The 13,838-nt window shown below is 41.0% G+C and overlaps 1 protein-coding gene across 1 annotated transcript in view; it reads right to left on the minus strand.

Moving 5' to 3' along the window:
* The window catches only part of LOC117378396 (ectonucleotide pyrophosphatase/phosphodiesterase family member 3-like), a 50,129-nt gene that overhangs the window by 34,707 nt on the left and 1,584 nt on the right, over positions 1 to 13,838 (minus strand). Inside the window, 10 exon segments of the mRNA XM_033974986.2 lie at positions 2,626 to 2,698; positions 2,780 to 2,845; positions 4,846 to 4,955; positions 5,324 to 5,443; positions 6,463 to 6,542; positions 8,987 to 9,082; positions 9,745 to 9,807; positions 10,903 to 11,028; positions 11,217 to 11,279; positions 11,282 to 11,353. Coding sequence (XP_033830877.2) covers positions 2,626 to 2,698; positions 2,780 to 2,845; positions 4,846 to 4,955; positions 5,324 to 5,443; positions 6,463 to 6,542; positions 8,987 to 9,082; positions 9,745 to 9,807; positions 10,903 to 11,028; positions 11,217 to 11,279; positions 11,282 to 11,353 — 869 coding nt within the window.

Below are 13,838 nucleotides of genomic sequence, written 5' to 3' on the forward strand. Positions count from 1 at the left end.
AATATGCAAAAGAGTGAATTAATGCCCATAAATTCAATAACATCACAGTCTCTTCTGAGGTCAATGCCATTTAAACTAAGTAAGGATAAATTTAAGTACCTAGGAGTATGGATTACTAATAACTACAAGCACCTATACAAAGCAAATTTTGTTCCATTATTAGATTGCATAAAACGTGACTTTGAACGCTGGAATACATTACCATTATACCTGGGGGGCAGGATAAATGTTATTAAAATGAATGTTTTACCCAAATTTCTATATCTTTTTCAATCGGTTCCTATTTTTTTAACGAAAACCTTTTTCTTAAACTTAGATAACATGGTGTCATCATTTATATGGAATGGGAAGAAAGCGCGTATCCGTAAAAATATTTTACAATACCATAGAAACCATGGAGGACTATCACTACCTAACTTCCAATATTACTACTGGGCTGCCAATATTCGTGCAATGTTGCAATGGTCAGAGTCTGTATGTAAAAGGGACTCCAAATGGTTGAACCTTGAGAAAATGTCATGTCAGACTGCCTCTTTGCACTCACTGCTGTGTTCAGAGCTACCTTTATCTCAATCATTAGATAAATTTTCTTTAAATCCAGTGGTTAAACATTCATTCAAAATCTGGGCACAATTTAGGAGAAATTTTGGTTTTAAAAATATGTCAATATATGCCCCAACTGTGAAAAACCACATGTTTACTCCATCTGTTATTGATGACTCTTTTACACTATGGGCTACAAATGGTCTAGGGACACTGAAGAACCTGTTTATTGAAGGTCTTTTTGCCTCATTTGAAAGACTGAAAACAAAGTACCATATCCCTGATTCTCATTTCTTCAGGTATCTTCAACTTCGCAGTTTTGTGTCTACCTCATTTAACTGTTTCCCCTCAAGGCCAGCAGACTCTCTTCTTGAAAATATTTTGGACTTAAACCCACACTCTAAAGGAATCATTGGTAAAGTCTACACCGCACTCAACTCATATAATGTAGAGCCTCTGTCTCGTGTTAAAATGAAATGGGAAGAGGAACTGGATATAAAACTCTCTGATGATGTTTGGCAATCGGTCTTAGATAATATTCACGAGTCTTCAATCTGCTTAAGACAAAGAGTTATACAATTTAAAGTTGTCCATAGACTACATTGGTCCAAAGTAAAGCTAGCTAAGATCAAACCGGAACTTAATGGTAATTGTGATCGTTGCGAAACTGAGCCAGGGACATTGTCACATATGTTTTGGTTTTGTTCAAAGCTGAGAAACTTTTGGCAGTCCATTTTTAAATTTCTTTCTGAAGCATTAGGGCCTAGCTTTGAACCTGAAGCCACAATCGCAATATTTGGTATTTCACTAAAATGTATTCACCTTCATAAGAATTATAAAAATATAATAGCTTTTGCTACACTCTTGGCTAGAAGATTGATACTGCTCAAATGGAAGGATAAACAACCCCCAACTTTTAGATTGTGGCTTGACGACCTTGTATACCATTTAACATTAGAGAAAATCAGATTTTCTACAAGAGGCTGCACCAATAAGTTTTTCAGTACTTGGCAACCTGTTTTGAGTAAGATTAGAGATATTGATCCCTCACTCATCTTACAGGAGTAATGGCACTACTGCTTTAGTGGGTAGTATCATATATATGTTCTTTGTATATATATTTTTTTTTATGGTGCAACAGGGTGGGTTTGTTCTGGGGTTTGGATGTTATAGGGGGAAAAAGAGAAAAGTATTGTGATGTTTCAAAATTGTTTTTCTAATTGAATGCTTAATAAAAATACTTTGAACAAAAAAAAAAACATGAAGAAAAAAAAAAAAATTAACAGTATGAGATGGCTCGTGTGGCTCTAACATGTGGGAAATGTACTTTGGTGCTGGTCCATGGAGAGACTTGTTCACAAGCAGAGCTGCTTTAAAGTCTGTTCTCTGAGACACAGGAGCCAGAGACTTGAGCAAGGGACACGTGTGAAGTACTTCCTGGTTCTAGTCAGGACCTGAGCAGCAGTGTTCTGGATGTACTGAAGCTGTCTTAAGGCTTGTTTGGAGAGGCCAGTGAGCAGGCCGTTACAGTAGTCTAACCTACTGGAGACAAATGCATGGATAAGTCTCCCCAAGTCTTGTTTTGACAGTATACTTTTGATTTTTGTAATGTTTTTTAGGTGATAAAAAGCTGCACATGTTATTGATTTGATGTGGGTGATTTGAAGGTTTTAGAGAGACTGGAGGTGACTGCTGACACTTTCTCTTTGTTACGAAGCTCCTGATGACTACAGGAGCAACACATCCCGTCAAGTCAGAGTCTTATCCAGTAGAGACTGTACAGTCCAAATACATGTGTAGTAGTCTGTGTACTGTACAAATATGCACATAATATACATGTGTACTTACTCCGGCACCTGTTCAAACACCTGACTCTACTGTAGGCCTGAGTCAGCTGGGTTTCCGCCTACACATAATCTCCATGCACAAAGGTCCTTATGACAACAATGAAATAGTCTGTCTTGTGTCTGCATCTGATTATAAAGCATTGTATTGTCTGACATTTAGGAACATGTTTGTTGTTGTTAGCTTTACCGCTGCCCTGGTCTCTGAGAGTTGTGAAAAAGTAGACATGGAACTCACCCCTCCACTGACCGGACCATAGCTGTGTCCAGATTTATCAGGCTCCTCCAGGTACAGCGTCAGGAAGTCTGGACTGGACAGACAGGGAAAGTACACAACAATAATTGTACCTATTATATCATATGTTTATTTGGTTTGATTTGATTGCACTCACCGCTCGTCGTCTGGAAGCTGGAGCCATTTCAGAACAGTGAAGACTCTCTCCTCAAATGGGACTTTACTGCAAAAGAGAAAACCTGATTTAGTCCTGATTTAGTCCTGGTTTTGTCCTGGTTTTGTCCTGGTTTAAACCTGGTTTAGTCCTGGTTTAGACCTGGTTTAGTCCTGGTTTAGTCCTGGTTTAGACCTGGTTTAGAGCTAGTTTAGTCCTGGTTTTGTCCTGATTTAGACCTGGTTTATACCTAGTTTAGATCTGATTTAGACATGATTTAGTCCCGGTTTAGTCCTTGGTTTGTTCAAGTTTAGTTCTAGTTTATTCCTGGTGTTTTCCTGTTTTAGTCCTGATTTAGTTCTGGTTTAGACCGTTTTTTCTCTGATTTAGACTGGTTTATATCTAGTTTATACAGTCTATATATACAGTCATGATTTAGGTTTGTTTCAATCCTGATTTAGAAAGTGAAAAGATTTTTCACAGTAGCTTCATGAAGTGGTGCCATTATTCAACCTCAAAGTCGTGATTGTTGTCAGGTTTAACTTTAAACTGTAAAATTAAACTGACAAGCCAATTCCAATCAAATAAAAAGAAGGTTCAACATTTGTGGTTTATAAGTTTGGAGATTTCATTCAAAAACAGAATCTCCCACAGCATCTGAAACTATGACATCATCACATTCAAGAAGGTAATCATGCAGTGATAAAGTGGACTTCTGACAAGCAGCGGAATTCTTCTTTCTGATATAACCAGAGTTTTACTGATTAGATTCAAACTCTGATAACAAGGATGTGAACTTGAATTCAGCCCACGTCAACAACCCATAGTGAAATACCCAGTTTAAAAATAACCAGAGAGGGAGACGTCTGGGGCATAGACTATGTGACATCACCCACAGCACCCACAGCATTCAGCTCCAACCAAATTAAAGGAGAATTTCTAGCTGAGTTCCATATTAGGAATTCTGAGTGTGAGTATCATAGAAACTAAAGAATATTTTAGTGTGTAAGTCTTACTATGGTACTTTCTTTTACTTTTATTTGTTTGCTTCGTTTTTTGTACAAATGGTATCAGGTATGGTTCTGTTTTGTTTTTAGTTTTTTTTTTGTCTAATTTCACGGAAAAATGGTTTGGGAAGTAAAAATATTGGGACTGAGATTATATAGTTGGGGCACTCACTGGATCAAGGCTAAAGTGACAAAACACTCTCTTTTCAGAGAGTGGACTTTAAAGGGCCCATATTATACTATTTTCTGATCTATGTTCTGATGTTTCCTCAAAACAGACCTGGAGTTGTGTTTTGTTTCATTCACACAGGTTTAACACACAAATCCTGCAGATTTAGGCTGAGTTTTTCTCTCTTGTGAGGTCATCTTGTAATACTGGAAGTGTTTTTTTTTTTACTAAATACACCTTCACTAGAATCATTTGGATGATGTCAGCCCTGGAATTGCCAATTTCTACTGAACTAAAGGGAAGGGAAGGAGCTGTTGAAAATTTCCACTTCATGACATCACAAGATGTAAGAGAGCATTTTGAGCTTTGGAGATGTAGACAGATTAATTATAAAGCGTTACTCAAAAATGTGTGAATGAAACAAAACTCCAGGTACTATGTTTTAACATGGTTTGAAATTCACAAAAGTAAATTTTGTGTAATATAGTCAAAGTAAATCATAGTAGGTTTCTGTGGGGTTCGTGAGTAGATATAAATGTATCAGGCTTAAAAACATAGTATTTTGCAATCGAGAGTTAACTGCGCTTGGAACTTACTGTATAAAGAGAGTCCAGTCTGATATTAAAACATCACGGATTGGTAAAAACTTGTGACCGTGTAAACTGCCTCTTACCCGTCATAGAGTTTGTAGATGTCGGGGGAGAAGGAGGTGTCTGGGGAGAGGGAGGAGGGGAGGAGAGGGAGGAGTCTGGGGAGACGGGCAGCAGTAATTGTCGTACCCATCATAAGGTTTGTAGATGGAGAAGGAGAAGGAGGTGTCTGGGGAAAGGGAGTTTTACCCATCATAAGGTTTGCAGATGTCGGAGGAGATGTCTGGGGAGTGGGAGTCTTACCCGTCATAGGGTTTGTAGATGTTGGGAAAGCTGCCGTTGACTTTGACGTCGGATCCAGGCCAAAAGAAAGTCCCAGACTTCAGACCCTGATACGAGGCCGTGTGCCAGACCTGAGCACAGACAGAGACCGGGTTTAGTCCTGGTTTAGTAATATTTGCAGTAGCAGTAGTAGTATTTATATTACCAGCTGTCCCAGGCACTAGGCAAGGTTGGTAATAGTATTAGTAGTATTTGTTGTTGTAGTAGTAGTAGTAGTAGTAGTAGTAGTAGTAGTAGTAGTAGTAGTAGTAGTAGTAGAAGTAGTAGTAGTAGTAGTACCAGTCACCTGAGGTACCAGGCAGGGTTGTCCTTCTCGCTGTTGGACAGGCTGAAGAACTTGTCCATGTCAGGGCAGTAGTAGTAGTAGTGGTAGTAGTAGTGGTAGTAGTAGTAGTAGTATTTGCAGTAGTAGTAGTATTAGTAATAGTAGTAGTAGTACCGGTTGTCCCAGGTACCAGGCGGGGTTGTTCTTCTCGCTGTTGGACAGGCTGAAGGACTTGTCCATGTCCGGGTCGTACATGTTGTTATCGATCAGACCGTTGGACTCTGGATACAGACCCTGGACACAGTATTTATAAAAGTATTTAAAAGTGCTAATGTAGTATTTACAAAGTATTAATATTTTGTATTTTCAGACAATAGTGATGACTGGAGCCACTCCTTGGTCTATTCATCCTCCTATAACTGATTTCTTTCCATATATTTGAGCTGAATGTGTCTTACTCCAGTGCAGATATATTATATTTACCAATTAGCAGGAGTCATCATAGGAAAGAGGAGTAAAGCTTAGCTAATCCCGACACTCAGTTATGACTAAATCTGTCCCGAAGAAAATGACTAAATGTTGGAAAAAACTATGAAATTTGTCTCATTTTTTAAAAGCAGACATATTGTGCTTGTGTCTTCTTTATAGTTCTAAATTCTGACACCTATGGATCATTATGTTAGAATTTGGACATTTTAAATTGCAACATTCATCTAAAACAACTTGTAAACTTGTTTCTCATTCCAGTTCCAAACTGTGCTGCCCAATGACAACAAAGTGCACATGCACTTTGCACCTCCTCCTATGGATAGCTGCACATCACACTTTATTTATTTGTACATGAAAAAATCAGGTTTGAGGAGATGCAAGCCTGCTCACAGTAAGGTCTTCCATCTTTTTCAGTACAGTAAACCAATATATATATAGAATACATAGTTACTCACAGGTTGTCATTTGGGGTGTTTTCATCTTTTGAGTATGTTTCCTTTAAAATAGAGCTAAAACAATCCCCCTCCATACGCTACTTAGTCATATACAAACCTTCCCAGACTGAGATGCTTTCAGTCGTATGCACTGACTTTGGACTAAACCAGTAAATATGGTAACTATCATGCAGTGGTTGTATTAGTGTCAATCAGACTTACAGTAACTATGGTGTAGTGGTTGTCTTACTGTTGGTCAGACTTATGGTAACTATGGTGTAGCGGTTCTGTTAGTGTCAGACCTATGGTAACTATGGTGTAGTGGTTGTATTAGTGTCGGTCAGACTTACGTTAACTATGGTGTAGTGGTTGTATTAGTGTCACACTTACGGTAACTATGGTATAGTGGTTAGGGAAAGTCTTGCTGGGAAATGCTGGCTGCATGAAAGGAGCCGATGTTCCACATTTCTCTGAAAAACACAAATATTTAAATAAATGCATAAAAATTGGTCAAAAAGAATAGCACACGTTACAATTGATGACACAATTTTGTCACGCAAGTACTGCTGGACATAACTTAACTGCTAGCAGCTGCCTTGAAAATAGGACGTGCATTCCAAATATAAGTCCTAGCCTTGATGAGCTTTATTTGTTTGGAGCAGAATGCTTTGGGTGATGTCACACTCTCTCAGTCCACTTGTTTATACAGTCTATGTAACGATCCTGCTAGTCTGCCAGAACTCAAGAGATGGCTAGAATGTGAGAGAAATTAAAAATGTCAAGCAATATATAAAGTGCGGTGTGTCTTGCAATGAAAATAAAGGTTTATTCAGGGGCGGATGGTTGCAGTTGGTTTGAACTGAAAATGAAAGGGTAGTACCCAGACGGCTATTGCCAAGCCACACCTCTATGGACCATAATCCCCTTCATTGGCCTGGATGAATCATGTCAAGTGCTGCCAGTGCCTTGCTTGGTCAGTCTTTGGTTTAGCTTGCCCTCTTTCACCTCTTTCATGTTGTCATGGAGCTCCCTGGGTTTTGGAAATAGGTCCAACATATAATTTATGAAAATACACATAAAGCATTTTTCAAAGTACCTTAATCCACACGCACCCCTATGGGACTATCAACAAGAATCAGTTTTTGAGTCAAACCAAATCAAAGAATAGTCCTGACTGAGTCCTGGCTTAGTCCTGGTTAAGTCCTGATTTACTTCTGGTTTAGTCCTGGTTCAGTCCTGGTTTAGTCCTGGTTTAGTCTTGGTTTAGTCCTGGTTCAGTCCTGGTTTGTTTAGTCCTGGTTTAGTACTGGTTTGATCCTGGTTTAGTTCTGGTTTAGCACTGGTTTAGTGCTGGTTTAGTCCTGGTTCTGTCCTTATTCGGTCCTGGTTCAGTCCTGGTTCAGTACTGGTTTAGTCCTGGTTCAGTCTGGTTTAGTCAGGTTTAGTCCTGGTTCAGTCCTGGTTTACTCCTGGTTTAGTCCTGGTTTAGTCCTGGTTAAGTCCTGGTTTAGTCCTGGTTAAGTCCTGGTTTAGTCCTGGTTCAGTCCTGGTTTAGTCTTCATTTAGTCCTGGTTCAATCTTGGTTTAGTGCTGGTTTAGTCCTGGATCCTGAAGCAGGACTAAACCAGGACTTGTCCTGGTCCTGGTTTAGTCCTGGTTTATTCCTGGTTTAGTCCGGGTTCAGTCCTGGTTTAGTGCTAGTTTCGTCATGGTTCAGTCCTGGTTTAGTCCTGGTTAAGTCCTGGTTTAGTCCTGGTTCAGTCCTGGTTTAGTGTTTGTTTAGTCCTGGTTTAGTCCAGGACTAAACCAGGAACCAGTGCTGGAACCAGTGCTGGTTCAGTGATGGTTCAGTCTTGATTTAGTGCTGGTTTAGTCCTGGTTTATTTCTGGTTAGTCCTGAACCAGGACCTGGTCATGCTCCTGGTTCAGTCCTGGTTCAGTCCTGGTTTAGTGCTGGTTTAGTGCTGGTTTAGCCCTGGTTAAGTCCTGGTTAAGTCCTGGTTTAGTGCTGGTTAAGTCCTGGTTAAGTCCTGGTTTAGTCCTGGTTTAACCCTAGTTCAGTCCTGATTTAGTCCTGGTTTTGTCCTGGTTAAATCCTGGTTTAGTCCTGGTTCAGTCCTGGTTTAGTGCTGGTTTAGTCCTGGTTCAGTCCTGGTTCAGTCCTGGTTTAGTGCTGGTTTAGCCCTGGTTAAGTCCTGGTTAAGTCCTGGTTTAGTGCTGGCTAAGTCCTGGTTAAGTCCTGGTTAAGTCCTGGTTTAACCCTAGTTCAGTCCTGATTTAGTCCTGGTTAAATCCTGGTTTAGTCCTGGTTCAGTCCTGGTTTAGTGCTGGTTTAGTCCTGGTTTAGTCCTGGTTAAGTCCTGGTTTAGTTCTGGTTCAGTCCTGGTTTAGTGCTGGTTTAGTCCTGGTTCAGTCCTGGTTTAGTCCTGGTTTAACCCTAGTTCAGTCCTGGTTTAGTCTTCATTTAGTCCTGGTTCAGTCTTGGTTTGGTGCTGGTTTAGTCCTGGATCCTGAAGCAGGACTAAACCAGGACTCGTCCTGGTCCTGGTTCAGTCCTGGTTTAGTGCTGGTTTAGTCCTGGTTCAGTCCTGGTTTAGTCCTGGTTTAACCCTAGTTCAGTCCTGGTTTAGTCTTCATTTAGTCCTGGTTCAGTCTTGGTTTGGTGCTGGTTTAGTCCTGAATCCTGAAGCAGGACTAAACCAGGACTCGTCCTGGTCCTGGTTCAGTCTTGGTTTAGTCTTGGTTTAATCCTGGTTCAGTCCTGATTTAGTGCTGGTTTAGTCCTGATTCAGTCCTGGTTTAGCCTTGGTTAAGTCCTCGTTTAGTTCTGGTCCAGTCCTGGTTTGGTGCTGGTTTAGTCCTGGTTTAGTTCTGGTTCAGTCCTGGTTTAGTGCTGGTTTAGTCCTGGTCTTACGCAGTTTGTCGATCACTGGTACTAGTTGGCTCCAGCTCTGTAGATATTCTGCCCTCCATCCGTCCAGAGACACGAGGAGAAGCGGCTGCTTCGAAACCTGACACAAAAATCAAAATTAAATGTAAAAACACAAATGTGAAATCTGTGATGCCAGGCTTTTCAAAGCATGAAAAGAGGTAGAACTGAAATCTTTATTGGATGATGTCGCTTCCAAATCCTTTGTCTCTAGTGATAACACTCACATGAGTTTTCAGACACGTGCACAACTTCAGAACAGCTTTTACAAACAGAGAAATGAAGCAGAGCAGCCAATCAGTTCTCAGCACAAAAACCTCACAGCCAATCAGCTCTCAGCGCAAAGTGGCATAAAGTGACTCAGGTGGCTGTGTCCTGGTATAAATGAAACGTTTTATAAATGGATGAAAACAGCATGTAGCAGTCAGATATTTGTCACGTAATGTATTTGATACCACTGGGCCATGTTGCAGGTCAGATCTGTGGAGGAGTGAGCCCATCTCCAGTAAGAGTGCGCGTTTTTCAAGATATTTTCTCTCCTGGGCCCTATTTGAACTCTCCTGTCTGTACAAAGCTATACAAGGCTCTGCCCACAAGCGTACATCAGCCATTCTCTCGCACTGCCATTTTTATTTTTTTTTAAATTTTTTATAAATGTACAAAACAATATACTACAACTTCATAAGCTTCACAAAGGCACTGCACCCCTGGTGTTATGACCCTTCTCTGTGGGGTCAGGACTCACCCTGGTGGACACTGGGGGGAGTACAGGTCGTCACAGGCACCTTGCACCCACAGCTTCTCTCCTGCACAAAAGCATAAAAACACAAACACTTCACTCGACCCATATTACACAAAAGTGCTTCTTATGAGCTTTAAGTCATGTTATAATGCTGTTAGCCCCACAAAAACAGACCTGGAGTTGTGTTTTGTTTCATTCGCTCATATTTGAGTAACACTTTATTATTAGTCTGTTTACATCTCCAAAGCTCAAAATGCTCTGTTCTACCTTGTGATGTCATGAAGTGGTAGTTTTCAAGTTAACAGCCTCTTTTACCTTATGTTCAGTAGAGCGATAATTTTCGGACTGAAATTATCCAAATGATTCTAGTGAAGGTGGACTACCACATCACAAGGTGGAACGACATTATAGCATAAATTAGAAAATGGCATAATATGGGCTCTTTCATGAGAAATGTGTAAAGTGTAAAAAAACACATTTAATTGAAAAAATTAGTGAAAACCAAATCTGTTCATTTAAGAGACACGATGAGCAGTTTAACAGTTTAGAGGTTTAAAGGTTTAATCTTTAACCTGTATCTGCTCTGCTGCTCTGAGGCCTGGCTCATAATGACACCTTTGCACATGTGGTTATAAGTGTGTGCTTGACCTACAGGTGGCGCTGTACCTTCACACCATAGATGATATATGTAAGTGGACCGAGGGACGCCATACTGTTTGACTCCAGCCAAATAAAGCCAATCGAGGCTAGTAGTTATAGCGGCTAATCTGCAACCAAGGACAATAATTGTAAATCCACAACCAAAGAGCCAATCAGGAGCAAGGGTGTTGACGGTACATGTCTGGTTTGGCAGAAGACTTAGCAACGAGGCATGATACCAGGACCGACCTCAGGGAGAGAAGGCACCTGATTGGTCTGATATTAATGTTAAGAATTTAAGAATAAAATGACGAGTCTGACAGCAGCAGGGTCAACGTTTTTTCAATAGAAAGTGAATTGAAAATAAACCACTTGATGGAACGGAATTGTGCCCATACCCATTTTTTTTGGAATGTAGCGGCTAGCAGGGTAATTATGTCCAGAGATACATACATGCTAGACTTCGCACCCAACTGTGGTTTGTTATTGTGGTGTATTTGACCTCTATGTGGGGCTGTACCTTTGCACACGTTGTTATAGTTGGTGCAGCAGTCTCCATTAGCAGCACAGTCGTCTGAACAGTGACACTTGCTGTTGGAAAGTCTCTTCTCTCCACAGCGCAGTCGCGTGCACTCCCACTGCTCCACTACAGGGTTAGAGGGCACAGGGTTAGAGGTCACACATGGTCAGAGGTCTCATCGGTCAGAGGTCACAGAGTAGCTGTAGTAGCAGTAGCAGTAGTAGTAGAAGTAGTAGTGGCAGTACTTGCAGTAGTAGTAGAAGTAGTAGTATTAGTAGTAGTAGTAGTAATAACCATAGTAGCAGTATTAATACCTGGCTGTGTGCAGATGTCATAGTAGTCATAGCAGCAAGCTGTGGGTGTTGTTACAAGCTGGAATCGCATCGACAACCAGGAACCTCTCCATCAAATGGCTCAAAACAGCGCCCCCTGCAGGATGTGGGAGGGACCACTGGGGATAATACACAACTGTTAAATGTTTCATAATTCAAACTCCTGTCTATGTCTTATGATCTCTATAGTATTTGTATAAGCAACTCTTGAGGTCAAAATAAGTCCAGTGTACTGTCTGTGTCTGATTATAACACGTTTTATGGTCAGAGAATTAACTATTGTGCTGTTCTTGTAACTCTTATTATTGTGTTTTTTCGGGTGACCATATTTACCATCTGTCCAGAGACTGCAGAAAAATGGTCTCTCTGGCTAATTCTGGTACATTTACAGAAATGTTTATTAATGTACACTGTCCCTTCTAAATAAACCAAATAAATAAATCAGGAAGTGCACTATTAGCATGCTAGTTGATATTAGCTTTGCTGTGACGTACATTTTGAGAATGCGTAAGGTAAATGAGAAATAACTTTGAACCACTGCAAAGCATTTAAAATGAACTGGTTCTGTTTTTTCACATTTTAAAGATGGAAAAAAATCAGGTGCAGTTTCTTTTTTTTTTTTTTTTTTTTTACTGACAAAAAATACACTGAACTTTGTGCCAGGTTTTATTTTTTATGGGGATAGGTCTAGTCATTACAACCATATCCTTATCAACCATAAACCAGGTCATAGTTAGCAGTTAGTACTGTTAGTATGTCAGTCATATGAGCTGCACATGAACATATGGTGTTCACATGACCTCCACTGTTTTATTACAGTTACACATGTTCAAGACCATTTTACAATGTCTTTTATAGAAGTCACATGCTTTAAACCAGGCATGCCAAAACTGTGGAGAGAGGGCCAAATGTGGTCCTCAGGCCAATTTTTCTTGGCCCTTAATCTTCCAGGTGAACTGGCCGATATTACCATAAACAGTACTTTTTACTGTACATTTTTTGAAAAATGTACTTACTGTCACAATCTGCACTTTTCCGGTCCTGGTCTTGCCTCCTACCCTGTTCTCTCCTTCCCCCCATCTGCCGGAGCTGGGCTGAGCCCTGGCTCCTCCCGCACGCACCTGCAGCTCATCAGCGCAATTAACACCACCTGCCGTGGATAAGAGGAGCCAGGACCAGACACTCGGTGCCAGATCGTCCGCGTGTCAACGTGACTACCTAGCTTATTCTAAGTGATTTTTGTATTTGCTCGCTGTTACCCTGCTCATTGGATTTTGTGCTGCTCTTCAGATCCCGTTCCCTGGTTCCTCCCGGCTCCTGCGGCTTCGTTCCTGTCCTGTCTCGTCTTGTTCCCGGCATCTCACGTCTCTGGACCCCGCTCCGCACCCTGGCTCAGTTCGCCCTGTCTCTGTCACAGAACTCCCCATTCCCGGACCCCGGCTCACGCTCTGCTCCCAGTCCTGGCTCTGTCCGCCTTGTCTGCCCCATTGCACTGCCTGCACCCAGCTTCCTGCTCCCCGCCAGATCTACCCCCACTTTTGAATTGTATTCCACATATTGTGAATAAACACTGTAAAACTTCCCAGAGTACTGCACTTTTTGGTCCCAATTACCCAGCATTACGACACTTCCCATGTCAAATACTTAATGTGTCCCATTGATGATGTAAACATGAATAAAGATCTAGTGGTTCAGTCTAACTTGTTTTAACAACACAGATTTGAAGTATTCACTGTGTTGGTGACCTGTCTATGGCCCTCAATCAGCCCTCAGCTTTGTTTGTGTTTTTATACACTGCCAGGCAGTGTATAAAAAAAAAAGTCGCCACCAAAAAAAAGGTCACACACTCTAATACTTGGTTGGACCACCGCTAGCTTTGATTAAGGCACACATTCACTGTGGCATTGTTTCGATAAGATTCTGTAATGTCACAAGATTTATTTCCATCCAGTGTTACATTAATTTTTCACCAAGATGTTGCATTGATGATGGTAGAGTCTGACCGCTCCACAAAGCCTTCTCCAGCACATCCCAAAGATTCTCAATGGGGTTAAGGTCTGGACTCTGTGGTGGACAATTCATGTGTGAAAATGATGTCTCATGCTCACTGAACCACTCTTTTACAATTTGAGCCCAATAAATCCTGGTATTGTCATCTTGGAATATGCCCGTGCTATCAGGGAAGAAAAAAATCCATCGATGGAATAAAATAGGTCATTCTGTATATTCAAGTAGTCAGCTGACCTCATCTTTGAGCACAGACTGTTGCTGAACCTAGACCTGACCAACTGCAGCACCCCAACCTACTTGCTTAATCAAATCCAGGTGGCGATTTTTTTGGCAATGTATGTGGCCCTTAATGAGAAAAGTTTGAACACCCTTGCTTTAAACACTCTAATTGGTTTTGCATTTTAGTATTCCCTGGGGCTGCCTGATAGAGACTTGCTGCCATTCTGTGCCAATGGCCTCTCTCTGATGACCACCACATCACTCACTAAAATAAGTTGTATTCATATTAGAGAAAAAAAACAAAAATCTCCCATAGAGTTGTATAGGCCCGGCCCCCCATCTGACATTATGACATCATCAAACCTATTTTCAGGG

Source organism: Periophthalmus magnuspinnatus, chromosome 11, assembly GCF_009829125.3.
Source record: "Periophthalmus magnuspinnatus isolate fPerMag1 chromosome 11, fPerMag1.2.pri, whole genome shotgun sequence".
NCBI classification, from domain to species: Eukaryota; Metazoa; Chordata; class Actinopteri; order Gobiiformes; family Gobiidae; genus Periophthalmus; species Periophthalmus magnuspinnatus.